Source organism: Hyaena hyaena, unplaced genomic scaffold (genome assembly GCF_003009895.1).
Source record: "Hyaena hyaena isolate Hyena2069 unplaced genomic scaffold, ASM300989v1 scaffold_13, whole genome shotgun sequence".
NCBI classification, from domain to species: Eukaryota; Metazoa; Chordata; class Mammalia; order Carnivora; family Hyaenidae; genus Hyaena; species Hyaena hyaena.
The window spans coordinates 2,370,907-2,398,741 of NW_024080645.1; the positions used below are offsets into that span (position 1 = coordinate 2,370,907).

The 27,835-nt window shown below is 58.6% G+C and overlaps 1 protein-coding gene and 1 long non-coding RNA gene across 3 annotated transcripts; one reads left to right on the forward strand and one right to left on the reverse strand.

Moving 5' to 3' along the window:
• The first annotated feature begins 889 nt into the window (after positions 1 to 889).
• Positions 890 to 27,377, forward strand: SEMA4B (semaphorin 4B). Its single transcript, XM_039257347.1, has 14 exons — positions 890 to 1,107; positions 14,779 to 14,942; positions 15,105 to 15,167; positions 17,878 to 17,976; positions 18,552 to 18,663; positions 18,932 to 19,045; positions 19,190 to 19,341; positions 20,929 to 21,110; positions 21,263 to 21,413; positions 22,227 to 22,437; positions 22,514 to 22,629; positions 22,903 to 23,069; positions 25,405 to 25,490; positions 25,717 to 27,377. The coding sequence occupies exons 1-14, from the start codon at positions 969 to 971 to the stop codon at positions 26,448 to 26,450; spliced, it is 2,490 nt and encodes an 829-aa protein (XP_039113278.1). The 5' UTR covers positions 890 to 968; the 3' UTR covers positions 26,451 to 27,377.
• LOC120248892 lies at positions 6,153 to 10,098 on the reverse strand. Of its 2 annotated transcripts, none has more exons than XR_005532699.1 (5): positions 9,630 to 10,098; positions 8,221 to 8,338; positions 7,450 to 7,634; positions 7,028 to 7,268; positions 6,153 to 6,307 (listed from the first exon to the last, which is right to left on the reverse strand). It is a non-coding gene; the product is annotated as an uncharacterized LOC120248892 (long non-coding RNA). The 2 variants fall into 2 exon arrangements; XR_005532696.1 differs by having other exon boundaries at positions 7,008 to 7,268; positions 9,630 to 10,097.
• Positions 27,378 to 27,835: the final 458 nt, after the last annotated feature.

Consider the following 27,835-nt stretch of genomic DNA (forward strand, 5'->3'; position numbering starts at 1 on the left):
GCTCCATCCCTGAGGATGTTAGGATTGGGGGTGGGTGGACCTTGCCTCTTCCAAGTGGGTGCCTGTGGGGTTCCACTCAGCCGGGGGGGGGGGGGTCTTCCCCTGCCAGGCAACATGCAGGCTGTGGGGGAGGTCGGACACCCCTGGCAGTACCGTGGACCCCATTATCCCACTTAAGCTAATCTTGCCTCGCTCCCCACTCCGCGTCCGAGGTTCGGCTTCGTGTGGGCAGGATCCTAGGCGTGCAAGGCCGCGCAGGGTCCCCGGGGCAGGCGCCGAGCCCGTAGGACGCCCTGCCAAGACCCCAGGCGGGTTGACCGGTGCAGGAATTCGACTCCGAAGCAGCTAGCCCGGGTCGTCAGCACGAGCTCGGCCGATTCGTTTGGTCACGGGCAAGGGGGTGCCGGGAGCACCAGCGTGGGGGTGGGGGGTGGAGGAGAGACCCAGGCTCGACCCTCGGGAGGCGCCCAGGGAGAGCCCCACGCGTTTTCCCACTCTCACGCGCTCAGAGGGTCGCGGGAAAGCCGGAAGGGGCTGGGGCGGCGGCGGCGGCGGGCCCGGGCGGCGGGGCGCGGGTGGGCCCGCGGGGGGCCGCTCTGCTCGGCGCGCGCGAGGAGCACGCCCCGGGGCGCACGGCGAGGGGCGCAGCACGCGGCCTCCGCTCGGGCCTCCCGCGCCGGGAGGGAGGCGGGGAGGGGAGGGGAGGGGAGGGGAGGGGCGGGGCGGGCCGCGAGCAAAGCGGGAGAGGCCCGGCTCTGCGCCCGACTTCCTCCTTCGGCCCCTCCCTCCGCTCGCGGGTGCTCCGAGGGGCCGGGGGCGGGCGGCGGCCGTCGCGGCCCACGTGACCTCAGCTCCCGCCCCCCACCCCCCCCAGGTCCGGAGGCGGGGCCGCCACCCGCGAGTCTAGTTGAGCCACCTGAGCCGGAGCCCCGAGGACGCCGTCGCTCCCCGCTGTCCGGAGCGCTGAGATGGGCCGGGGGAGCCGCCCGCCCGCCCCGCGGAGAGCGCTGCCGCCCCGGCCGCCGCCGCTGCTGCTGCTGCTGCTGCTGCTGCTGCCGCCGCCGCCGCCGACTCGGGCGCTCGCCCCTCGGATCAGCCTGCCGCTGGGTGAGCGCGGGGGCAACACCTCGGGGCCGCGGGCTGGGGTCGGAGGGAGGGGGGGCGGCCGGGAGGTGCCCGTGCGGAGGCTGCCGTGACAAAGGAGGGAGGGAGGAGGGGGCCTGTCGGAGGCTTGGGGTCCACTAGGACCCCTCCTCCTTTCAGAGCGCTGCGGGGAGGGAGAGAGCGGAGAGGGCAGCTGTGGGGCCGCGGGCCCCTTTCTTCCCTTCTTTTGGTGGGCGGGGAGGGGGTCCCTCGCCAGATCTGTCGTCCCAGTTCGCCCCTTGGTAGGGTGCCTTTTTCAGGGGGTGGCGGTCCCCCCGCCAACCCCCTCGCTCTCCCGCACCTCCCCCCCCCCCCAGGGCTGGCCACCCGCTGGTCCGCCTGCCCATCTGCTTGCCTTTGATGCTGACCAGAGCCAGCCTCTGTGCCGCCCCGAGGGCGTCGCGGGGTAGAGGGGGCCGTGCTTGCCGTCCCATAAACACTGGGGTTCTGGTATTCCCAGCAAGTCGCAGCAGGACTCCTGAGCCGCGCGGGACGGGGGGCCGGCCCCCCTCCCAGCCTTTCACCCCGGCCTTCCCCGCGCAGTCCCGGCCCTGAACTGGGTGGGAACCCTCTGGGGCCGGGAGTGGCCATCTAGGGATGGGGACAGCTCTGAGAGTCCCAAACCCAGGCAGAGACTCCTTGCCGGGCTCGGGGAGGACCGTCCGCATGGGTGGGGTCCCTCACCTGGTGCTCACACCTGCTTCAGTGGCCCCCTCCCTTTCCAGCCCATGGCTCTTCCCTCCTCTTACCCACTTTGATCTGCTTTTTCTCCAACTTCTCTTTGAAATCAGAGGGACCTGGATTCCAAGTTCATTTCTACTATTGGCCAAGTAATTCCCTTCTCCCTGTGCCCGGGTTATGTCATCTGCAAAATGGGCACAGTTGTAGGTCCCTTGCAAGGTTATCTTGGAGATTTCGTGAAACTAGGTGAGTTATGTGGGCACAAGGTTTATAGGGGCTCAGTAGATGTTGTTTCTCCAAGCCCCTTAACTTGTCAGTTGTCACACTGGAAGAATTTCAATAGAAGGCATATAAATTAGAGGTTACAGGTTGAAAGTGTACCAGACTTTCTTCTCTTTACGGCATCTCCACGCCTGAAAACATTCCATGTAGAGCAGAGAAGAGTAGCATAATCAGCGGGTAGACTGAGTCAGGGTCTCATAGCCTTCAGTAACCCTGTGTGAAACATTGCAAGATGGTATCAGGGAGATAGCCTGGGTGCAAATTCTTCTCGGCTGTTGAGCAACCATGTGACCTTGAGCAAGCTACTAAACCTTTCTGGGCCTTGATTTTCTCATCTTTAAAATGGGATAATAATAGCACAGCCCTCATGGTTGTGAGGTTTAAATAAGTTTATGTTTGGAAAGTCCTTAGGACAGGGCTTGGTACATAGAAACCGCTCAGTGTTAGCTGTCATTATTGTTAGGTGTCAGGCACAGGCTTCATTGTTGTACACGCTGCACGGAGCCAGGTGACTACCTGCGGTGGGGGCGGTGCTTGACCACGGTCCCTTGGGTGCTCTGTCTTTTGTTTTTTTTAAATTTTAAAATGTTTTTTATTTATTTCTGAGAGATAGAGAGACAGCATGAGCAGGGGAGGGTCAGAGAGAGAGGGAGACGCAGAATCGGAAACAGGTTCCAGGCTCTGAGCTAGCTGTCAGCACAGAGCCTGATGTGGGGCCCGAACCCACGAACCGCGAGATCGTGACCTGAGCCGAAGTTGGACGCTTAACCGACTGAGCCACCCAGGCGCCCCAGCTCTGTCTTGTTAAGTGAGGATAAGCAGGTGTATCCGGATCCAGGCCTACGGCCTTGCCACTTCGGGTTATGGCCACAGCTCCCTTTATCCTTGGACAAAGCGGGAACGAGTCCCCTGATGGACTGCACTCGTGGCCCTGAGCGTAGCTCCCAGAGCCAGATCAATTGCAGCAGGCCTGGTGTGCAGCTCCGGAACCGGATGGGGACCTCTCAGAGGGCAGCCGAGAGGGGGAACCGGAGAATGTGCCTCGCAAGAGCAGCTAGAACACTTGGTGGCTATTACCCACAGAGCTCTGGGCCCTGGGCCACTTCCACAAATCTGTGACTGTTGCCAGGCTCCTGTCACACACCAGCACCCCTGCACGAGTGCACTCGGTGCTCTGGTCTGGATGTCTGTGTCCCACCCCGCCAGATCCGTGTGTTAGTGTCCGAACTCCCAGAAGGCGGAGACGCAGGTTCCCCTGTTCGGACTGGTGCAGACGCAGTGCAGGAAGGTGCTCCCGTGAGGTTCGGGGGCCCTCGAAATGCGGGCGATGCTCTGCTCTCCAGGCTGCGGATCCTAGAGAAGACCGGCTGTGTTCTTGAGGTTGTGTCCGCCCGGAGGGGACCTCTTTTTCTGTGCCCCCCAACACCCTGGAGTAGTCTAGCAGCACCTCAACACCTGATTTGTGAGCACATGTCCACACTGTACTGATGTGCGCCACAGCTCGGAGTGCTTGCCTCCCTAGACGTCCTGTCTCCTCCTGTGCCCTTGATGCCCCACTGAGGGCCAGGAGCCGCAGAGAGGAACGCCCTGGTGCCCGAACGGACTCCCACTCCGAGCACGGCTGTAGGCAGTTTCCTGCCTCGTCTCCGGGGGCTTGTTAGATGCTCCTGGCCGTGTGCCTATCCTGGGTAGGCCCGTGGTGACCATGGGGACTCTGGGCATAAGGGCCCACAGCTCCTCCCTCACGGAACAGGGAGAGAGGCATGGCAGTAGAGATGGCACCCCCCTCCGCTGTTACCCGCCCTCCCCCGCTGAATTCCCACCCAGGCTCCCCAGGGCCCGGATGCCTAGGGACAGCGGCCTGTGTCTATGCTTTGAAACCAAATCCCTAGAAGTGGAGCATCCGGGTGATGACTGGGGTCCTCCCTACGGAGCCCTCCTCACTGGTGATCCGCAGCAGACTCCTGGGACTGTCAAGGACGGGATCCCCCATTTGTGGTCTCATCCAGTGGCCAGGGCGAGGAGGAGGACCAGGGGCCCCGGGGCCAGCTGGACGGGCAGAGAGACCTTATGAGGAAGTTGCTCGTCGCTATGGAAGGAGCGCTTCAAGGGAGTGTGCAGAATTTTGGTTCTGTCGTGCTGGAAACTGGCGGTTCTGGAGTTCCGGGGCCGAAGGCTCCGAAGAGGAGAGGTGCCCGCTGGGAATCGTGGCCCTGGGTGTGTGCGCTGCAGGCCCGTGCGCCTCACAGCCTGGCCATGTGGAAAGAAACAAAGCAAGCCTGCTCCTTTGGCTCGTGCAAAGGGAACTATTGAGTTCCCTTATTTGGGCAATTAAAAGGAGTTCTTAATTTCCCCCTGCCCCAGAAGTGCCTGTCTGCAAAGGTCTGGACACAGGGCTTTCCAAATCAGATTGGAAATAAAGCCACAGGCCTGCAGACGGCACTCTGCAAAACCCCCATTGAGCTGGGGAACTGGGCACCGGCACAGATCGGCCGTTTGCCCTCTGACCCTGGAGCGGACAACCAAGGTCACGGCTGTGCTGAGAAGCCCCCAGTGCAGGCCCCCAGCGCCAGCTGGTTACCGGCCTCCCTCCTTGATGTGGCCTCCCGGCAGCCTCTGTCTTCAGCTGCGTCCTGTGCGGCGGCGGCAGCGTGGCCCTTCAGAGCCAAGTGGAAAGAACTGTACCTGCGGGTGCTGATAGCCGGGCTGGAAGCCTCGCAGCTGCACCACCTGGGGCAAGCTAGGCGTTAACGGCAGGACCCATCTCACGGGCTCTGAGCAGATTACGTGAAATAATGTATGGAAAGCGTTTGGCAGGACGCCTGGCACGTGCTGTGTCCCCAGTAAATCGGTAACGGCCTCTCTTCTTCGTCGTGGAAATTCCCCGCCTGCCTTGCTTGGTGAGGTTATTTGCATCGGGTTTGGTGGACCCCAAGCGCTGCCTACAGGCAGCCCTCTGCCGCCAGGTCAGGGATAGTGCAGATCCCCCCCCACTCCCCCCCCCCCCCCCCCCCCGCTCCGGCTGTGGGGTGGGAGACGAAGCGAGTTGGCCCCCAGGATGCTGAACTGAACGGAGTGCTCTGTTCAAGGGCTTCTGGTTCAGCTCTTTGAAATTCTGCTTTTCTCCAAGAGCGTCCTCTGCCTGGGGCTGGACCGCACCTCTCCTTGCACCCTGCCCCTCGCCAGTTCCGCTCTGCCCTGTGCCTAACCCACACGCGGCTGAGTGTCGCAATGCCCCTATGCCAGCCCAGCAAAACTCTAAGCTTGCACAACTTTGGGGGCACATCCGGAGGCACCTGCCCGTTCGTCGTCCGCACGAGGGAGGCAGGATGATGCAGAGCCTGGAGAAAAGGCTGGACTCGGGTTAGGTAGTCAAGCACTCTTGCTTTGTCCCCTTCTTAGAGGCCGTGGCCCGACCTCCACACTGCCGTGGGTGCTCAGGATGGGCGGGGAGGCTGCTGACAGGGCCCTCCCTGGTGGGTAGAGGATCTCCCTCCCCCTCCCCCCCACCCCTCCTCCTTGCCAGGCCCCCCTCTGTCCAGGATGGAGTGTGGCTTACATGGAGGTAGCTGTCTTGGGACAGAAGCGCAAGGTCCCATAGAGGCCATCTCCACAGTATGGGGCAGGACCCCTCCCTCGCCCTCAGGTGGCACACCTGGCGTCCCCACGTGCATGTTGCAGACTTTAGCGTCCAGAAGGTAGAAGGTAAGGTAATGTGTATAGAGCTACTGTGGGCACCAGGCTTTTAGTTTTCTTGTTTCCACCTGCACGGTAGGTGATAGTATCCCCATTTTATAGATAGGGCAGCTGAGGTTCAGAGGTGAAGTATTTCGTCCAAGGCATATGGCTCTGCCCCCTCTGGGATCTGACCTGTTCTCCGTGGGATCTCTCTGGTCTGCACTCGTGGCTCCTCTGAAAAGACCATCTTGACAGTAGAGGTCAGAGAGGTTGGCGGCCTGCGGTGAGGGCTTTTCAGTGGGGACGGTAAACAGAAACCCCTCAGTTTATAGTAACTCTTAAACAGGGGCCAGGTGAGCAGACTCGCCTCCTTTCTGGCCTCCTCTCAACTCCTCTGATGAGTGCTCCCAGGACGGAGCCCCCACCCACTGTGTGCCGGGCACCGGACGTGGCATTGAGCCATCTTGCACGTACGAGGGGCCTGGGGCCTGGAACGCCAACTCACATCGTCAGGGGCATGCAGCTGGAAAGGTTTCGGGTCAAGCCTTGGGCCACAGCTCTGCGACTCAAGAACCACATTCCCTCCCTTAGAACACCTGCCTCGAGCTTCGGTTGTGAAGTGTATGAAGGCGGCAAAATGGCCCAGGCTCAGCCCTGGAATAACTGATAGGTTATGTATTTCCGTCTGGTGAAGAGATATATTGAGGTCACTCCCTGGATGGGGACAAGGGGCCGAGCTGAGCCACCGATGGCGTGGCCACAGTTGCAGATACGGCCCCCTCAGCACACCTGGCCACGACCGTTGTGTCCTGGGGGGCAAACGTCTGAGACACAGGTTTGCAAACTGGGGGGCAGCAAGCCAGAGCCTGAAGATAGGTTTTCTTTGGCCTCCATGTGTTGTAGGGAATTTTAATTAGCTGCTGATCTTTTAAACTCCGGAAATTTTAAGTAAAAATCCAATTTTCCAGCTCTTCTGAAGATGTGGCAAGGCCGGGCCCGCATTCCAGTTAACGACATGCACCCGGGGCTGAGCGGCAGCCGCCTCTTCGGCAGACTCCTGCCTCCAGGGGGCTGCAGCTGCACCTGCCCTCGTCCCCTCTTTCCTGCCTCATTGGGCATCTGTGGTGGCCAGAGTGCTGGGTGTTTACTCAGAGCAGGGGTAGGGAGGAAGGAAGGCAGTAGGAAGGGGTGCGTGGGGCGAGTCCTGACTGTGACCCCCTAACCTGGGAGCGGGGTTTAGCACCTCTACGTGCTGCATTTATTCGGGCTTTCCAGCAGCTGCCGTGAGGGCTCCCTGTCAGAGATGCCGGGTCCCTGGTCAGGATGGCACAGCCGGTCAGTGAGGAAAGTCAGGACTCCCACGTGGGCACCGTGGGGCCCTATGCAGCCCTTGTGGCCTCTCTCCGGTCTCCCTGTGGCACTTCGCAGCCGCCACACTTCTGTCCGGGCAGGCCCTGAGCTCGCAGGACTGAGTGGTCAGTGCTCTGGGGAGGGGGCCGAGAAGGAGCAAGTGCTTCTCAGACGCAGTCTTGAGAGCGAGAGGCTTCAGGACCTCTAGCTCGTTGAATCGAGGGCCCCTGCCTGGACCAGAGTACCCCAAATGGGGACTTAGCAATCGCCAGTCACTCATTCAGTCAAATGCTCATTGAACAGCTTGGGCCTTACCTGCCTGGCCAGATGATCAAAACATGACTAAGACCATCCCAAGCTGCAGGATGCTCAGCTCGGTGGAGGAGACTGGCACAGAGCCCGTCATCGGACGGTGTGACCGGTGACGCCTTGTGAGGTGTGAAAAGGAAATGGCCGGCAGGGAAGGGGCCCTCGTCCAGCGGGGATTTCAGGAAGGCCTCCTGGAGGAGGTGAAACCCGGCTGAGTCTCCGAGGATGAGGAGGAGTTGAGAAGGAAAGGCGTTCCAGGCAGGGGGGCTGGCTGAGCTGAGATGAGCGTGGAGACGTAGGACCTTGAGTTGCAGCTTGGTGTCGCTCGGTTGAAGCGGGGGGGGGGGGGGGGGGGGGGGGGGGGGGGGGGGGGGGGGAGACGTGGCGAGGGCTTGGACAGCGGGGCACGGCTGAGCGTCTACGGGACCGCGACAGTTCCGAGAGAGACCCCTGGCTGCGGCATGGGGGCCGGGCTGGGGGCAGGGCCGGTTAGGAGCCTGCGGCCGTGTCCCCGGTGGGAAAGGGTGGGTGGCCTGGTTCGACTGTGGGAGCAAGGATCATAGGGGGGATAGACTTGGGGGTTGCCAGTGTCCGGATTGTTGCAGCGATGGGCGTGGGCGTGTGATCTAGAGGCCAAGGGAACAGGAGCGGTCAGGGGGAAAGCCTGGAGGGGCGGAAGGGAGGCTAAGAACAGACGCTAGAGCTGCTGGCGCGTGTGCAGATCCCAGCTCCACACTCTGTGACCCGGCGGCCAGTCCCGTCACCTGTCACCCTCACCTGAAAGCCACAGATGGTGGGACCGACATCACAACAGCCTTGCCAGGATCGTATGTCCTGATCCAACTAAATGCCTAGTGGGTGCTCTGGGAAGTTAGCTCCTGGGCGCCCCGAAGGACTGTGAGGGAGACAGGAAGTGACTCCTGAGGCCGGTGTGGCCGACACCTGGGGAACAGGGGACCTCCACACGGTGGGGGGCTGCGGAGGTGATGACTGCGCCCTGAGGCCTGGCTCCCAGTCAGGGGGCGAGGGGGAGCTGAGCCTTCTCTTCAGGAGTTTGGCTGCGACAGGGAGGAGGCAGGCACCCAGATTTCTTGGAGGAATATGGAAGGAGAAAACCTGCTTCCTGAGAGGCCGAGAGGTTGACGACACGGGACGTGGCCTCTGAGGAGATGGGGAGGCAGTGGGAAATTGCTGTCTCTAGCTGATGGTCCCAGCTTCGTTGGGAGGAGGAAGGCAGACCCTTGAGCAGTCAGGAGAGGGGTGTTGGGGAAAAGCCAGCCCCTGAGCCCCGGCCTGGGGGAGCTGACCTTGGTCCTGGCGGAGGTCGCGTTCTGGCTGCTCACATTAGGGCTCTGGTGGCTGGATGGGTCCAAGGGGGCGGGGGCGGGGGTGGGGGGTGTCTTTAAGGGGCTAGGGGCCGCCTGGTGATTCCAGCAGGACCTCATGGCCTACTTGCTTGAAGCCACGCAGCGGCCACTGGGGAAGCGGGCTTCCCTAGGTGTGCCTGCCCCAGGGACACGGGATGCTTCTAGGCTGGGCTCCCTTGACTTCTTACCTCTTTCTCGGTTACCTCGGCATAGGGAGACCTTTTGGCACACAGCCCCTCTTCCCCTGGTTGGGGACTCTGCCCCGGCCCTGGCCCGGGGACAGCAATGGGCCCGTCATTTCCGGTCCATCGGGCTGCTCGGGCGCAGCGCTCGGGCGGTGTGCCAGGAGGAGGATGTGCGCCCAGGGCGGCCGTCGTGCCCAGGTTTGCTGCGGAGTCAGCGCTCCCGCCCTAGGGGTGGTGCGCCCGCGGGTACAAGTGGGTTCAAGGGTCCAGTGTGACGCCCTGGGGGAGGAGCTGCTCCTGCAGAGCCTTTTAGGAGGCTCTCGGGGACTCGTCCGGGGCCCGGACCCCTTTCTGGGGACTTTGCGACTCGGGCTGAGGGGCAGCCAGCCACCTCCCTGCACTGCGGGCACCGTCCCGGCCCCTGACTGCACAGAGAAGCTGGTGTTCTCTGGCCTGGTCCTGCCGGGGCCTGTGGAGGGCAGGATGTTAGCGCCCGGTCAGCATCAGCGGTGGTGCCAGGAGCCGCCGTGGAGAGAAAGACGGGGTGGTGCTCTGAGTCACGGCCCTGCCGCCGCTCGCTGGCGGGGGCCGCGTAGGGAGGTGGGGACGGTGCCGAACCCTGTTCCTGTCTCACCTGAGAGCTCCAGGCTTCCGGCTGAGTCACCGGGAAGGGAAGAAACTCCAGCTGGGGCTGGGGGCTGAGTCGTTCCCGCATCACTTCCTGCTGAGAGTCCCGGAGTGGGGGGCGCACAGGGCCCTGCAAGCGGTGCCCGCACGCCCGGTCCAGCCTGCCCTTGCCAACATCCTACCTTCCCGGAGTCCTGGAGGAGCCGCCAGCTCCGGCCTGCCCGGGGTGGATGGAGAGGTTTGATCCCGTGCAGGAAAATGGGCCGCAGCCTCAGGCAGCCTCAGCCTTCTCCGTCCGGCCCCGATCCCGCTGGGCAGAGGCTGAGGGGGCTGTCCGAGCAGCGCGGGCAGCCGAGGAGCACACACAGGACGCTCTCTTTGCCACACAGAGAGCAACCTGGAAGCTAAGACGGAGCCTGAGGTATGGTTAACACTCCCAGGGAATGGAGCACACAAACACCCTCCCAGTCACCCCTCCACCAAAAGCAGCCCGGAGCAAACACACAAGCACGGACAAGCCTTGCGGTTGGGTGCGCAGACACACATACACACACGCGCGCACACACACATGCGGGCAAGCTCAGGCAGGGCACACGCAGACGTCTGTGCAGTGACTCTGGAGGTGACCCCAGGCAGCCGGGCAGGGCTCAGCTCATGCACACAGCACGTGCCCAGCCCGTTTCAGAGCTGATGGTCCCTGGTGAGACCCCCCCCCCACACACACACACCACGTGACCGGGTGCAGCCCTCGCCTGAATTGTTTTTAACCTCGAGGACGAGGGAGGCCCGGCTCTCCCAAACGGCCCCGCTCCTCTCGCTGGGCTGGATTTTCCTGCAGGGCTTTTGGATTTTGTTTTTGATCCACTCAAGTGTTGACTGTGTGCCAGACACCATGCCAACACTCGGCCGAAGTGTGCAGGGTTGTTGGGAGTAAAGCTCTCAGTAGATGTGGGTTATTATGTCTGTTGTTTACACACGGTCTCGTTTCTTCTTGTAACAACCCTATGAGGAAAGGGATTATTATTCCCATTTTCCAGATAAGGAGAGTGAGGCTCCAAGATGTTAAGTGGCTGGTCTTGGTGGCAGTTGGCTCCTAAGTGACAGAGGCAGTATTGGCACCCAGGTCTCTGACTCCTGAATCTGTACTCTTTTTTTTTTTTTTTTTTATTGTTTATTTAATTTTGAGATAGAGTGTGAGCGGGGGAGGGGCAGAGAGAGAGGGAGACGCAGAATCCGAAGCAGGCTCCAGGCTCTGCGCTGTCAGCACAGAGCCCGATGCGGGGCTCGAACCAGTGGACTGTGAGGTCATGACCCGAGTCGAAGTCGGACGCTTAACCACCTGAGCCACCCAGGCGCCCCTGAGTCTGTACTCTTCACTTCTGTCTCGTCTAGACTCTCGGTTGGGGAGGCAGCCCCACTGACTAGCCCTGGCCAAGTCCACAGGGCAAGTGGGGGACCGTCGGAAAGCAAGGCCTTCAGAACACCATGGCTTTGAGTGAGAGAGTCTCAGGGCAGGGGGACCAGGGAGGAGACTGCCCAGAAGGGAAATGTACGGTGTAAGGGGCCCCTCGCCCACACGTCAAGGCATTTGCCGTCTGTTTGCCATTTGCACGACTGTGTCCCCCACAGCACTGGAGGGGTAGCCCGGGCGGTTCTCCAGCAGCTGGGGCCCTGGCTGTGCGCTGGCTACGTGACCCTTGGCAAGATTTCCACTCCCTCCCGGGCCGGAGCGGGGCCGAGGTGCCACCTGGACGGCAACCTTATCTCTGACCTTTGGTGTTTGTGTTTCTGGACGGATTCCAAGTGCAGCCTCTTGCCCAGACTTCCAGGCCCCGCCCGGGGAAATGCGCCTCCTGCCAGGCCAGATAAGCACTGGGGGGTTTGAGGCAGCTCTTGCTTTCAGAAAACCGCGGAGGGGATGTGGAAGACGTTTGCCCTCCGTCTCTCCGACTCCTCGTGAGGCCGCTGGGCGTTGTATTTTCTTCCTTATCCCCATGACATGTATGAGGCCACTACATAAAGGTCAGGCCGTCGGCGCCGCCTGACAGGGGACCCATAGAGCGCTCTCTGTGGTCCTCGGGAATCAGTTCGTAGAACTGCACGTTGTCAGGCCATCCCAGGTCAGCGGTGGCAGCACCTCTCGGGCAGGCCTGGACCCAGAGGTCAGACCTGCTGGGCGATTTTGCACCCCCCCCCCCGGGAGGGGGAGCAGGCCTTTGCCGGCCGCTGGGACGGGTCCCTTTAGTGGGGTGACTCTTCCTAGGAGCGGAGTGTGGGAAGGTCAGACTCCCAAAGGCTCATCAGCGCACAATCCTGGCAGCACGATTGGTCCCCGTCATGTCTGGAAATTTCGTGGTTGGGAGAAGTGGGGGGTTAGTACTAGCAACTTTCTTTGGGTCTCCCAGTGTGTAGACTGCCGATAAGTGGTGAGGAGTTGGGAGTTTGAGGCAAAAAACCTAGAGTCCCGTGCGATTCTGGACTTCCCTCGCCAGGAGCCATTGTGAGGAGTGGCCTTGGGAACTCTGTCATCTTGTTTGCTGGCGGGCTGCTATCCATCTCGTGTCCCATGAGCTTTGCAAGGACATCCCACCTGAGGGCTTCCTTCAGCGTTAGTGGTGAGGCAAAAAGCTTAGTTTCTCCAGAAAGGCTGCTCTGTGTTCCTCCTCTTGGACAGTGAGGACAAGGTAACTTCATTTCCCTTTTCTCCCCAGCCACCAGGAGGCTCAGCACTGAATGTGCATCCCATCCCTAGTAGCTGTGTGAAGATCTCTCAGAACCTGCTTACGTGACTATGCCCTTACTTTCTGACTTAGATGTTTTCTTCAGATGCGTGTGTTCTCTCTACTCCTGAATTTAGCGCTTATGTTTCACTACGTTCTTTTCTTTATTTTCTCGCCCTTTGTGGAACCAGGCCGGCGGTATGTAAAAACACTCACCCTGTGAAAGCACGTGAAGCCGTCTTCACAACTGCTTTGTTGGGCATGTTACACTTTTTGCTTCCTCAGCTTCATGAGACGATGTTTGTGCGCGTGGTCATAACCGACTGGTCAGTTAGGCCATACCTGAGCGGGGGCAGGCGGCTGACTCCTGCCTGTGTTTCTTTTCTTATCAGCTGCTTAGAATTTTTAGAATAATTTCTCTTCAAATCCATGAGCCACTCAAAGCACAAACGGTACCCTGGTTGGATTGGTTCATGCGTTTCTTTCTTCTTATTTCCTTCCCATTGTAGGAGAGGAACCCGCTCGCTGTCAAATCCGAAAATGAGAAGTAAAAAGGAAAAAAAAAATTACCTGTATTCCCACTAGGGATTCCAGTTGTCAGCTATGATTCATCCTTCTGGATTGTTTTTTTCTTTCTGTTTATATTTTTTCCCAGAAAAAATAGGATCTAACTAGATGTACTGTTTTATAACCTTCATCTTCACTCAGTGGTAGATAATTAGAATCTTTCCTTTTGTTGCATATTTTATAACAGTGAAAGATAGTTAAGGTTTATATCCGGGATACATGCTCATAATTTGTTTACTTACCGTGAAAAGCAGCAAATGCCTGTCGTCCCCGCCCCAGGCCCGGAGAAAGGAACAACTTTTCATCATTTAGACTCTTTGTTAAGACATTGGTTTCCTCCACGTGGTTACGTGTTTACAGCACTATTTCTTGGCTTGTCTAGTTTTACCGATCGCCTGCTGAGAAAAATAAGGCTTTCCCTATCACTCCCATTACCCTTCCCCACCTCCTCCAGATAGTTTTCTACCACCGTATCGGGTTACCTCTGTAATTGAAAATATTATCCTTAGGAGTGCCCAGCTGGCTCAGGTGGCTCTTGATCACAGAGTCATGAGTTCGAGCCCCACACTGGGGGTAGAGGTTACTAAAAAAGAAATAAAATAAACTTAAAGAAAAATTTTATATTAAAAATTTTTAGATGCTTCTTTTCATTTAAGAGAGAGAGAGAGAGAGAGAGCATGAGTGGGGGCAGAGAGAGACAGAGACAGAATCGGGAGCAGGCTCTAGACTCTGAGCTGTCCACACAGAGCCTGACGCGAGGCTCGAACTCACAAGCCACGAGATGGTGACCTAAGCCAAAGTCGAATGCTCAACCGACTAAGCCACTCAGGCGCCCCGAAAAATTTTATACTTGAGCCTCAGCGTCTTGTTCCGTTAACCACTGACGGTATCTTGCGGCCCTTTTCCCTTAACTCCCCTGGCAGCCAGCATCGTGGTGTGTCTGTTGTACATTCAAGTTTCTGAGGTCAAGGTCAGTGACAATTTACATTCTATTTTATAATCATAAATCTTCCACAAGTTGACTGAATGGGAGTGAAGAGGTAAAGAGCAGTGCCCCATGTTTGTGTCCCTCTGCCTTTTTATTTTATTTTTTTTTATTTATTTATTTTTAAATGTTTTATTTATTTCTAGGAGAGAGAGACAGCGTGAGCACGGGAGGGTCAGAGAGAGAGGGAGTCACAGACTGAAACAGGCTCCAGGCTCTGAGCTGGCAGTCAGCACAGAGCCTGACGCGGGGCTCGAACCCACGAACCGCGAGATCATGACCTAAGGGAAAGTCGGACGTTTAACCTACTAAGCCACCCAGGTGCCCCTCCCTCTGCCTTTTTAAATCAGGCTTGCTGTAGGGTCAGGGGTGGGCTGTGCCCTATAGATCCTTCTTCTTGGGTCTAATGCTACTCCAAGGAGGTGTTCGGTGTCCTTTCTTTTATTCTGTTACGTGCTCAAAACCCATCACTTCCCGTTTTCATCGGCTTCTTACGTGACCATGCCTTTCTTGTATGCTTCTGCTTGCTTGTTTTCCTGGTGTTTCTAAGGCGACATCTTTTTTTACCAACTGCCTCGTATTCCATCGAGTGGAGTGCTAATAGTGATGTATTTTCATCTAGTCCCCTGTGGTTGGACACTTAGGTTATTTCTGATTCTTCATTAACAGGGATGGTGCTGTAACAAATGTCCTTGTACATTTATCTTTGGGCATTTGTATCTTACATAATGTTGGCGAGTCCAGGAATGCTGGTCCCCCTTAAACCTGATCGCCCTTGTCTCCAGCCCCTTGCCCCCACTTACCTTCAGATTGGCTTGTCCTAGAGGAAGAGGTTTCTCATGGGAGGTGTGGCCCCCAGGTTTATGTCCGTCTTTCTCTCGCAGGCTCTGAAGAGCGGCCATTCCGCAGATTCGAAGCTGAAAACGTTTCCAACTACACAGCCCTTCTGCTGAGCAGGGACGGCAGAACGCTGTACGTGGGTGCCCGAGAGGCTCTCTTTGCTCTCAACAGCAGCACCAGCTTCCTGCCAGACGGGGAGTACCAGGAGGTGAGATGATGCCCGGGGCTGGCCGGGCTGGGCAGAGGATGGCAGAGGGGAAAATAGAAAGACTGACCTCCTGGGTGTGAAGACGCAGATGGGGGGGGGCGGTGCTGGTGCTGGGCGCATCCTCCATTCCCACCCCCACACCCCCCTTCTCTCTTTCCGCAGCTGCTGTGGAGCGCAGATGCAGACAGGAAGCAGCAGTGCAGCTTCAAGGGCAAGGACCCACAGGTGAGCGGGCCCCTGGAGGCCACCTGGGCTGAAGGAGGGCTGGAGAGTGGTCCACTGGACCCAGCACGGAGGGAGGGTGTGGGAGCAGCTGTGAGAGAAAGGGCGTAGGCTTCCGACATGGCCTGGCCGGATCTGGGTTTGGCCCTATCCTGATTATCTCTGTGACCTTGAATGAGTAGGTTTGCCTCTCTGAGCCTTAGTGTCTCCACCTATAAAGTGGTGATGATGATGATGATGATGATCTCAGGTCTTGCTGTGAGGATTCAGTGAGCTAATCCATATAAGGCACCTGGCGCCTACTCGGTGCCTAATAAATGTCCACTTCCAGCAAGAGCAATGCTTGGGTGGGGGGGAGCCGGAGCCCTCCGCAGATGGCGCGATGGAGCAGTTCGGACAGATCCTGGTGTGGTTTTGGCCAGACCACTGCGTGTAGGGTCTCGTCCAGCCTGAGAGTTCTCCTGGAGGACTCCCCACTATCCCCAGAGACCTCCCCACCCTGCCTGCAGCAGAGGGTGGCTAAGGTGAAGGGAAAACAGCACTGGAGTAGAGCTGAGACACAAGTTCAAGTCCAGACTGCCCCTGACTTCTTTTATTTGACAAACAGTTATTTATTAAGCACGTAGTCTATGCCCAAGTACTTTTTTTTTTTTTTTGCTTAAAAAATTTTTATTTTGATGTTTATTTTTATTTTTGAGAGAGAGACAGAGACAGAGCATGCACGGGGGAGGGGCAGAGAGAGAGAGGGAGACACAGAATCTGAAACAGGCTCCAGGCTCTCAGCTGTCAGCACAGAGCCCGACGCAGGGCTCGAACACAGGAACAGTGAGATCACGGCCTAGGCCGAAGTTGGACCCTCAGCCGACTGAGTCACCCAGGGACTCCCCTTTTTTTCTTTTTTAAATTTATTTATTTTGAAAGAGAGCAAACATGAGCAGGGCAGGGGCAGGAGAGGGAGAGAGAAAGAATCAGAAGCAGGCCTTGTGCTGTCAGCACAGAGCTTGACATGGGGCTCGAACTCACGAACTATGAGATCACGACCTGAGCTGAAATCAAGAGTGTCAGACGCTTAGTAGACTGAGCCACCTGGGCGCCCCTGTGCCCAAGTACTTTTAGACACTGGGCATGTAATAGTGAAAAGGAAGAAAGAACAGTAGGCAAAACTGAGCCACTTGAACAGGTAGTCAGGCCACATCTCATTAGGAACGGGACATTTGGGTCAGGACTAGATGTTGCTGAGGGATTTGGCTGTGAGATTCCTGGAATAGGGGCAGGACTGGACTTTTCTGAGCGAGGTATTTGGGGAGCCACCAGAGGGCTGGGCAGGGGAGTGACATGGTGGCATCAGTTTTGAAAGGGTTGCTCTGGGGGCGCCTGGGTGGCTCAGTCGGTTAAGCATCCGGCTTCAGCTCAGGTCATGATCTCACGGTTTGTGAGTTCAAGCCCCGCATCGGGCTCTGTGCTGACAGCTCAGAGTCTGGAGCCTGCTTCTGATTCTGTGTCTCCTTCTTTCTCTAATGCTCCCCTGCTCATGCTGTCTCTTTCTCTCTCTCAGAAATAAATAAAACATTAAAAAAAAAAAAAAAAAAGCATTGCTCTGGGGACTCCTGAGGGGCTCAGTCAGTTAAGAGTCCAACTCTTGGTTTCGGCTCAGGTCATGATATCATGGTTCATGGGTTCAAGCCCCGTGTCACACTCTGCATGGACAGTAGAGCCTGCTTGGGATTCTCTCTCTCTCTATTTGCCCCTGCCCTGCTCTCTCTCTCTCTCTTTCTCTCTCAAAATAAAAGTTTATTTAAAAGGCAGAGGGGGAGCGCCTGGGTGGCTCAGTTGGTTAGGTGTCCCACTTCAGCTCAGGTCATGACCACACGGTTCGTGGGTTCGAGCCCCACATCGGGCTCTGTGCTGACAGCTCAGAGCCTGGAGCCTGCTTTGGATTCTGTGTCTCCCTCTCTCTCTGCCCCTCCTCCACTAGCACTCTCTCTCTCTCAAAATGAAATAAACATTAAAATAAAAAAAAAAATGGAAGAGTCCCTCTGACTGCCATGGTGGAGAGTGGTCTCTGTGGGGCAGAGCGAGGGAGACCAGACCAGGTGGTTCCAGTAAAGGGAGTGAGAAACGGTCAAATTTCGGATGTATTTTGAAGACGGAGCCACCAGGTTTTCCTGACAGGAAATGGGGGGTGTGAGGCATGAGAGAGGAGTCGGGGCTGTCGGGCTGTCGGCGAGCTCTGGAGCCTGAAGAGCCAGAGAGGTGAAAGGTCCGAGAGGAGGAAGTTTCTGGGAAACGATAAGATGCTTGGCTGGAGACACGCTTGCAGAGGCGGTCCTTGAGTCTGGGGTCCAGGGTCCTGCCCTGGGCTGTGGCTTCCTCGCGGGGTGGGTGGGGAGGATCAGAGGTTTCCACTGAGGTTCTGAAGAAGACCCTCAGGGATCAGTGCCAGAGGGAGGCATTCTGTGCCTTCACTCTCAGGCTGAAAAGAAGTTTCTGGAACATACATCTAGCAGAGCCCCCGTCTGGCGCACACCGTTCGTGGTCCTCAGTCTCCCCTGCCCCAGAGGCTGCTGGGTTCTCTTTTGCTCTGGGAGTTGAGGAGCACCGGAGAGCTAAGGCTCTCCCCACAATCCCGCCCCCCCCCCCACTGGTCGTGGGGACCTGGCGGTGCCCCCTGGTGGCATGCCTGGGCCTGACGGCCTCCTCCCTCCTCCCCCAGCGCGACTGTCAAAACTACATCAAGATCCTCCTTCCGCTCAACAGCAGCCACCTGTTCACCTGCGGCACAGCAGCCTTCAGCCCCCTGTGCGCCTACATCGTGAGTGCCCTGTCCGCCCCCTGAGCTGCCCTCCAGCCCCGAGCACGGTCAGGGGCAGGCCCCGGGGCCCCGCCCCACGTCCGCTCGCCTGTGGCGGAGGGGCGGGGGAGGAGAGGTGCCTGTGAACACCTGGCCTCGCAGGACACCCCCTCTCGCCTCCTCTAGCTGTCCCCCGCCCTCAGCTCCGGAGCCCGCCTCGTGCACCCCTCCTTGCACACACTCTTGTGTTTCTGCTTTACACACCCCTGCGGCACAGGGTGCCATTTTGAGGTGGGGGGTGTGTGGTGGTGGCGGCATTCACTTTGGAGTCAGACGTGTGGGTGTGAATCACGTTGCTGCCCCCTCGAGTCCCGTCTCGTCTCCTCTGAGGCCACGGCGGCCAGTAGGGCCCCCCGCAGCGGGCCGCTGCTGGGCGGTGCCAGCATGTGCCCTGGGTGCAGAGGTGACGAGATGAGGGTGGCCCCCCTCCCCCCCTCCCCCCACGGAGCTGCCTTCCGGGGCCGCCTTCCTCCTTTCCCTCCAGGCCCTCGCCTTCCTAGGTGGGCGCCTGAGCTCCTCCGTCTCCCTCCCTGCAGAGTGTGGAGAACTTCACTCTGGCCCGGGACGAGGCGGGGAACATCCTCCTGGAAGATGGCAAGGGCCGTTGTCCGTTCGACCCCAATTTCAAGTCTACGGCCCTGGTGGTTGGTGAGTGTTGGGGCCAGAGCGGCAGGAGGGGCTCGGGAGGCTCCGGGGCGGGGCGGGGGGCCCACGCCTGAGCTGGTGGGTTCACGCCATGCTGCTTCCCAGGGAGCCCAGAGCGCCCCGCGGCGGCCCTTGCTTTGGCTTTTCCCAGTTGCCGTTTTCTTCCCTGTCCACCTCAGGCCAGATGGGCAGTGCCGGGGTCACTCCGGGCCCTGAGTGGGGAGAAGGGGCCGAGCGAGGGGCCATTCCCATGGGAATGTTCTCTTGGCAGACGGCGAGCTATACACTGGCACAGTCAGCAGCTTCCAAGGCAATGACCCGGCCATCTCCCGGAGCCAAAGCGTCCGCCCGACCAAGACCGAGAGCTCCCTCAACTGGCTCCAAGGTGAAGTCCTCCCCCCCGCCCCCCCCCCCCTCACAATCCCGGAGCCCAGGGAGGGGCGCGCTCTCCCTGCAGGGCCGAGAACAATCCCCGCCTGTTCGGGCTTTCCGGGCCGGGCTGACTCCGTGCTCCGCGTTGGCCCCACAGACCCGGCGTTCGTGGCCTCGGCCTACATTCCCGAGAGCCTGGGCAGCTCGCAAGGGGACGATGACAAGATCTACTTCTTCTTCAGTGAGACTGGCCAGGAGTTTGAGTTTTTTGAGAACACCATCGTGTCCCGCATCGCCCGCATCTGCAAGGTGAGGGGGGCGGGCCGCCCCGGAGACCCCGAAGGCTCCTTGGGTACAGGGTCAGGGACGCCAGGAGGTCCCTTCCCCTGTCCTCCAGCAGGGCAGCTTTGGCTAGCTGCTTCTTTCTCTCTCCTTTTAAATGAAAGTCGCTCTTACTTTTTTTTCCTATTTAAGAAAATGTGGGAATACAGAAAAGTGTGCACAGAAATCACTCATAAGGTAAAGAGGCAGCGTACCGTCACGATCAAGGGCATAGTCCCGGGGCATCTGGGTGGCTCAGTCGGTTAAGCGTCCGACTTCGGCTCAGGTCATGATCTCACGGTTCGTGGGTTCAAGCCCCGCATCAGGCTCTGTGCTGACAGCTAACTCAGAGCCTGGAGCCTGTTTCAGATTTTGTGTCTTCCTTTCTCTCTGACCCTCCCCTGCTCGCTTGCTCACTCTCTCTCTCTCTCTCTCTCTCTCTCTCTCTCTCTCAGAAATAAAAACATTTTAAAAAGTTAAAAAAAAAAAAAGAGCATAGTCCCAACCCAGGCTGCCTCAGTGCAAACCCCACTGGTCCTGTGACAGTGGGCAAGCCCCGCGCCCTCTCAGTTAGCGTCCGCATCTGTTCAGCGAGGCTGCGGGGGTAAAATCCATCCGCGGGAAGCTCTTAGGCTGGCAGCAGCTGCATGCAGACTGTTAGCATGATGACCCTGCTGCCTCGCCACGGGACCACGCTGTTAACATTTTAGACTGCTCCTCGGTAATCTGTTTCCTTTTTCCATATATGTGTAAATATATATGTGTCTTATTATTATTTTTTTTTAATGTTTTTTATTTATTTCTAGGAGAGAGAGAGAGAGAGACAGCGTGGGCAGGGGAGGGTCAGAGAGAGAGGGAATCACAGACTGAAACAGGCTCCAGGCTCTGAGCTGGCAGTCAGCACAGAGCCCAATGCGGGGCTCGAACCCATGAACCGCGACATCATGACCTAAGTGAAAGTCGGACGCTTAACCGACTAAGCCACCCAGGCGCCCCTATATGTATCTTATTATTAAAAAACTATTTACAAGCAAGAGTTCTCTTGTAAGGCGGGTATTTAGGTGTTTGCTGGGAATCGTGACCACTTGCCCTGCGTGTAGACAGAGCCCTCTCTGTTTCTGGCTCTTCCACAGCAAGAGAGCCATCGATTACTCAGCCGGCCTCCTGCACACTGCCTTCAAGTCTTCTTGATTTGATTAGATTTATTTGATTTCTATATTTAAAGTTTCTTTATTTATTTTGAGAGAGACAGACAGACAGACAGGCAGACAGCACAAGTTGGGGAGGGAGGGCGGGAGAATCCCAAGCTGGCTCCGCACTTGTCAGCACAGAGCCCAGTGCGGCACTCGAACTCACGAACCTTGAGGTCATGACCTGAGCTGAAGTCGGACCCTTAACCGACTGAGCACCCCTCTACCCGCCAGCCCCCACCCCCGCCAGGCGCTTCTCTTCTTGCTTTTCAATGGAGCTCCGCCCCAGCCTTGGCTTGCCCTTCCTGGGGTCCGTGTCAGCTGCCACTACCACCGGGGAGAGCCTGTGCCTGAGCTGAGCCTGGTCTCTGTCTCCCTCCCCCAGGGTGACGAGGGCGGCGAGCGGGTCCTGCAGCAGCGCTGGACGTCCTTCCTGAAGGCCCAGCTGCTGTGCTCGCGGCCCGACGACGGCTTCCCGTTCAACGTGCTGCAGGACGTCTTCACGCTGAGCCCCAGCCCCCAGGAGTGGCGGGACACCGTCTTCTATGGGGTCTTCACCTCCCAGTGGTATGGCCCCCGGGGCCCTAACCAGGGATGGAACGGTGCGGGGTGGGGGGCCTGCGGGGCTGGGACTGGGGCCCAAGAGCCGGCCTTGGGGCTAAGCCAGCCTCATACTGAGCCCCGGGGCTTCTGGGTCAATCTGGCCATTTCCACTGTAGGCACCGGGGGGCCACGGAGGGCTCTGCAGTCTGTGTCTTCACCATGAAGGACGTGCAGAAGGCATTCGACGGCCTCTACAAGGAGGTGAACCGTGAGACCCAGCAGTGGTACACCGTGACCCACCCCGTGCCCACGCCCCGGCCCGGAGCGGTGAGTGCCGCCCTCTGCACCCACGTGGGGTGTGGAGGACGTGGGTCCCCACACCGTGCTGGGATCCCTGGGCTTCTCATCTTGAACGTGGGGACGAAAGCCCAGGCCTGCTTGTCTTGCCGGGTTACCTGTGGCTAGAAGGCTGTAACCCTGTCTGGGGGGGGGCACGTAGTACACGCTCTGTAACTGTCCCTGCACCTGGGCCTCTCCCGCACTCAGCTGTGAGCTCCTTACCTAGCTGCTGGGTGACGAGCGGCCCGGCCATGGGGAAATCGCCTTTCCGTCCAGCCCGAGAGGCTCCCCACAAAGGCAGACCTTGCAACAGGGATCTGAGTGCTGGTGGTTCCTAAGGGAGGTGACCTCAGGAAGCACCATGAGGGACTGGGAGAGAGAGAGGGGGGAGCAGAGCCAAGGAAGGGTGTCACCGAGCTGTCACCATCGTAGGCGCTCACATGCCCTGTGCGCTAGGAGACCCTGGTTGGCCTAGGCTTCCTTTGAGCACCGATGGAAGGTTGCTGAGGGAGCAGAAGCGTGGCCTGCTTCCTGAGGCCTGGGGGAGGGCGAGTGGCCTGGGCAGGGACCGGAACCCTGCCAGCCAGGGCCCTTGGGCGCCCCGCATCCAGGCTTCGCCCCGGGGCCTCCGGATCAGCGTGCTGGTTCCCTGCAGCGCCGCAGGTGACACACAGTGGCCGTGGAGGGGTGGGCGGGTGGCCCCGTGGTGCACGCCGGAGGCAGGGCCCGGCGATCCTGGTGGCGTCCCCCCAGTCCCCGCCCTAAGTGGCCCTGGCCTCACGCCGCCGCCTTGCCCTTCAGTGCATCACTGACAGTGCCCGGGAGAGGAAGATCAGCTCGTCCCTGCAGCTCCCGGACCGCGTGCTGAACTTCCTCAAGGACCACTTCCTGATGGACGGGCAGGTCCGCAGCCGCCTGCTGCTGCTGCAGCCCCGCGCCCGCTACCAGCGCCTGGCCGTGCACCGCGTGTCCGGCCTGCACCGCACCTACGACGTGGTCTTCCTGGGCACTGGTAGGTGCCCTCGGCGGGGCGGGCCCGGGGGCGCGCGGCCGCGGGGCGGGGGGCCTGAGCGCTGTCTGTGTTCCAGGCGATGGCCGGCTGCACAAGGCGGTGGGCTTGGGCCCCAGGGTGCACATCATCGAGGAGCTCCACATCTTCTCGCCGGGACAGCCCGTGCAGAACCTGCTGCTGGACGCCGCCAGGGTGAGCTGGGGGCGCAGCGCGGGGAGCACATGCAGGTGCCCCTCGGTTCTTGCCATGCGGGCCGCAGCCAGCTTCTCCCCGCACCCCGGCACCCGCAGGATGGAAAGTTCCAGGCTCATGGTGTGAGCCAGCAGAAAGCGGGGTGCCCCGGGAGAGTGAGAGGAAGCCCCTCGGGGAGTGGCTCCGGTGGGCACGGGGGCCAGGTGCAGCTGTGGGAGGGGAGCCCTGGCCGCCCGTGCCCCCCCCCCCCCCCCCCCCCCCGTGTCTGTACAGGGACTGCTCTACGCCGCCTCCCACTCGGGCGTAGTCCAGGTGCCCGTGGCCAACTGCAGCCTGTACCAGAGCTGTGGGGACTGTGTCCTCGCCCGGGACCCCTACTGTGCTTGGAGCGGCTCCCGCTGCACACACGTCAGCCTCTATCAGCCTGAGGCGGCCTCCAGGTGAGAGCTGCCGCGGGCCCTCCCTCTAGTTCCTCCCTGTGCCCTTGGCCTCAGAGCCCCTTCCACAGGCCCTCTTTTTTTTTTTTTTTTTCAATTTTATTCAATTTTTTTAATGTTTATATTTGAGGGTGGGGAGAGAGAGCGCGTGAGCAGGGAAGGGGCAGAGACAGAAATGGACTCTGAAGTGGGCCCCAGGCTAACGAGCTGTCAGCACAGAGCCCGACGCGGGGCTCCAACCCACGAACTGTGAGATCGTGACCTGAGCTGAAGTCCGACGCTTAACCGACTGAGCCACCCAGGCGCCCCGTTCCATAGGCCCTCTTAGAATTTCCAGTCAGCCTCGTTCGTATCCACTGTTTCCGTGTGATTATTAATTAGCTCCCCTTCTGAGTCTCAGAAGTGTTCTGGTTTAGGAAATAAGTTAGGTTTGCCTCACCCATTTGGTGAGATATGAAGCGTCACAGCAGTGAAAAGCCTTGCAGGAGATTGTGTGTCGGGGTGTAAATTGTTTTTTAACAAAAACTAAGGGCTATGCAGCAATCCGTTAATAAAACCCATTAAAAATTGCTTTTACAAGAGAGAACTAAATCAGTAAAATGTTCATATAGAAAACCTAAAAAGTGGAGATAAGCATAAACAAAAACTATCCCTAATCCCATCACATAGAATCACAGGGAGATTTTTATATATACCCTCTCAGATCTTTCTATACATAAAATAAAAGTACGTGTACTTTATTTTATTCACTTTTTAAAAATTTTTAATGTTTTTTAAGAGAGAGAGAGAGAGGTGCTAGCGGGGGAGGGGCCGAGAGAGAGAGAGAGAGAGAGAGAGAAGAGGAAAGACTCCAAAGCAGGCTCCAGACTCAGCTGTCAGCACAGAGCCCGACATGGGGCTCAAACTCAACGAACTGATAGATCATGACTTGAGCTGAAGTTCTGAGTGACTGAGCCACCCAGGCGCCCCAAAATACGTGTATTTTATTTTATTTTTTAAAATGTTTTAATGTTTATCTTTGAGACAGAGACAAAGCGTGAGTGAGGGAGGGCAGAGAGAGAGAGAGACACAGAATCTGAAGCAGCTCCAGGCTCCAGGCTGTCAGCACAGAGCCCGATTCCGGACTCGAACTCACTGAGTGCGAGATCATGACCTGAGCCGAAGTCGGACGCTTAACCGACCGAGCCACCCAGGCGCCCCTACATGTATTTTAAATAAAAATGGAATCTATCCCCCTTGGAGTGACCTTGCTTCACACACATGGACCTGGGTGCCAGTTTTGTGTTTCAGAGAATCACGTGTGAGGACACGTATGTCCACCTGGAAAGACGTGCCAAAAATGCTCCCTGTCAAGGTCACCGGGCGGTGGACTGTGTGTGGCTTCTGTAGTGTTTTTAGCCTTTGTACTGGTTCAGTTTTTTAGGTTTTCTGGGCATATCAAGAATGACTTTCAAGGGGCCCCTGGGTGGTTCCGTTGGTTAAGTGTCCAACTTGGCTCAGGTCATGACCTTGTTTGTGAGTTCGAGCCCCGCGTCGGGCTCTGTGCTGGCAGCTGGGAGCCTGGAGCTGCTTCACATTCTGTGTCTCCCTCTCTCTCTGCCCCTCCGCACCTCATGCTCTGTCTCTCTCTCAAAAATAAATACAAACATTAAATTTTTTTAAGTTAAAACAAAGAATGACTTTTTTTTTAAGAACTACTTATATTTTTTATTATGTTTTATTAAACAAGTCAGTGTTTTGTGCATTGCTTTCAGAGAGCCAGGTCCATGCATATAGATCCAGCCGTCCTTCCCGATGTTTCCTAAAAGTTCATACTGCTTTTGTAATTCAGGGAAGTGTTACGGTAACTTTTATTTGAAATAAATAACATATATTGGGGCGCCTGGGTGGCTTAGTCGGTTAAGCGTCCGACTTTCGCTTAGGTCATGGTCTCGCGGTTCGCGGGTTCAGGCCCCGCATCGGGCTCTGTGCTGACTGCCAGCTCGGAGCCTGGAGCCTATTTTCGGAGTCTGTATCTCCATCTCTCTCTGACCCTTCCCTGCTCACACTGTCTCTCTGTCTCCTAGAAATAAATAAAAATATAAAATAAATAAATAAATAACATATAAACAGAGGAGGTGCTGGCCCAGAACCTGCAGGTGGGGAACAAGCATCGGGAAACTGCCTGCCTTTTACTCGTGTTTGGGCCCTGGCGGTCCCGAGCACCCCCCCCCCCTCCCCAGGCCCTTGGGCAGGCCTGGGCCGCAGGGCCGCGTGAGGGCCTGGCTGCAGTGGGGGTGGGGCGGCGCGGGCTCCCGGTGGCTTCCTGGCCTATCCCAGACTGTCTTTCGGTCCTCAGGCCGTGGATCCAGGACATTGAGGGGGCGGACGCCAGGGGCCTCTGCAATACGTCCTCAGCCAGGCTCCAGGCTCCTGTGCTAACAGGTAAGCTGCCGTGTCCACAGCGGAGAGGTGGGGGCCAGGTCCGCCGAGACGGCTCCTGCGGGCAGTGGTGGCCGTAAACGCCCTTCCTCCGTCGGCGTCCCAGACTCGGAGCCCACAGGGCTCTCCATCACGGCACAAGGATCACGGTCCCGGGAGAGGTGGGGTGAGCTCAGGGCCGCCGTGGATGCCAGGCCCGCCTCACCCCCCGGGCGCCTTCTGTCCATAGGCGAGAAGCCGTGCAAGGAGGTCCAGTTGCAGCCGAACACGGTGAACACCTTGACCTGCCCCCTGCTCTCCAACCTGGCCACCCGGCTCTGGCTGCACGACGGGGCGCCCGTCAACGCCTCGGCTTCGTGCCGCGTGTTGCCTAGCGGGGACCTGCTGCTGGTGGGCAGCCAGCAGGACCTGGGGCTCTTCCAGTGCTGGTCGCTGGAGGAGGGCTTCTGGCAGCTGGTGGCCAATTACTGCCCGAAGGTAGTGGAGGACGTGATCGTGGACCGGAGCGGCGGCGCGCCCGTCGTCGTCAGCACGTCGCGGGTGAGCGCGCCGGCCGGCAGCAAGGCCAGCTGGGGGGGGGACAGGTCCTACTGGACCGAGTTCCTGGTGATGTGCACACTCTTCGTGTTCGCTGTGGTGCTCCTGATTTTATTCTTCCTCTACCGGCACCGGGGCGGCATGAAAGTCTTCCTGAAGCAGGGGGAGTGTGCCAGCGTGCACCCCAAGGCGCGCGCTGCGGCGCTGCCCCCTGAGACCCGGCCGCTTAATGGCGTCGGCCCCCCCAGCAAGCCTCTCGACCACCGAGGCTACCAGACCCTGTCGGACAGCCCCCCGGGGCCCCGCGTCTTCACCGAGTCCGAGAAGAGGCCACTCAGCATCCAGGACAGCTTCGTGGAGGTGTCCCCGGCGTGCCCCCGGCCCCGGGTCCGCCTGGGCTCCGAGATCCGGGACTCCGTGGTGTGAGAGCCGGCTTCTAGAGGAGTCCGCCTCGGCCTCAGAGGCCCTTACGTGCTCCGAGGGGCTCAGCCGGGCCTCCGCTCCTCGCGGAACACGACTGTGGCCCGGGCCCCCGGGGTGACGGAGCGAGCCACGGGCGAGCCCGCCTCCCGCCTCCCACCCCCAGCCGCGGCCCCGAGGTCCCAGCCGAAGACGGGGCCTGCCTAGGTGGGCAGGACAGTGCGCCCTGTGTAAACTGAGCCCTTTGTTTAAGCAACTGAAAATGTGAAACAGGAGCGAGGAGGAGACGCCCAGAGCTCCGTGCGCGTACGTGGCCCCGGCCCACGGCCTCGGAGGTGGGGCTTCACCCAGAGTGGTTGTCTGCGACAGGGCTGGGACCCCTCCCCAGCCAGCCTCTTCCACCTTCTGCCTTCGCCTGCCGCCGCCGGCTGCCCTTGGTCACTGCCAAGGCAGGGGCCGGCTCGGGCTCCGTGCAGCCTGCCTCAACGGCTGGCCGACCCATCAGCCATCATCCCGTCGCCTCAGGGACCGGAGGGCCACACGGCCACTGCAGCCCTCACAAGGCGTTGGGCTCCGACTCACCTGCTGGGCCTTTCCAGCCTGTATCAGGCTGTGGCCGTGTGCGAGAGGGGGCAGCGCAAGCCCAGGGGAGAGTTTATGCTGATGCGCGCCATCCTCTCCGAAGCCCGCCTTCCTCCACCCCAGCCTGCGAATCTGGGTCCCTCTCTGCCACATCCACCTGACTCCTGCCTAAGCCCAATCATCCCCAGAGTCCCTCCCCCGCACCTTGCCTAAGGTTTATGGAAACTGCCCAGCACAGGGGCCCCGAGTTTATGTGGGTTTTATATTTTTTTTAATGAGATGCACTTTACTTTTTTTCTTTTTTTAAATAAAACCTAAAGAATAGAAACAATCATGGCCTTTCCTCTTAAAGGACTGTGACTTTTTTTTTTTTTTAATGTTATTATTTTTTTGAGAGAGTGAGCGGAGGAGGGGCAGAGAGAGAGGGAGACACAGAATCCGAAGCAGGCTCCAGGCTCTGAGCTGGCTGTCAGCACAGAGCCCAGTGCGGGGCTCAAACCCACGAACCGTGAGATCACGACCTGAGCTGAAGTTGGACGCTTAACCAAGGGAGCCACCATGGTGCCCCTACTTTTTAAAAAAAAATTTTTTTTGAGAAAGACAGAGCACATGCATACACGCATATGAGTAGGAGAGGGACAGAGAGGGAGAGAGAATCCTAAGCAGGCTCTGCCCTATCAGCGTAGAGCCTGATGTAAGGCTCGAACTCATAAACTGCTAGATTGTAACCGAGCCAAAATAGAGAGTCTGGACACTCCACCCAGGTGCCCCAAAGGACTGTGGTCTTTACGTTTTTGTTTTTGTTTTAG

Bases quoted from the DNA above. Each gene is read 5' to 3' on its own strand.
- SEMA4B (XM_039257347.1), top strand. From the start codon at position 969: ATGGGCCGGGGGAGCCGCCCGCCCGCCCCGCGGAGAGCGCTGCCGCCC. The intron at 15,168-17,877 runs GTGAGCGGGCCC...CTCCTCCCCCAG, and splicing joins TCAAGGGCAAGGACCCACAG to CGCGACTGTCAAAACTACAT. The intron at 25,491-25,716 runs GTAAGCTGCCGT...TTCTGTCCATAG, and splicing joins CCAGGCTCCTGTGCTAACAG to GCGAGAAGCCGTGCAAGGAG.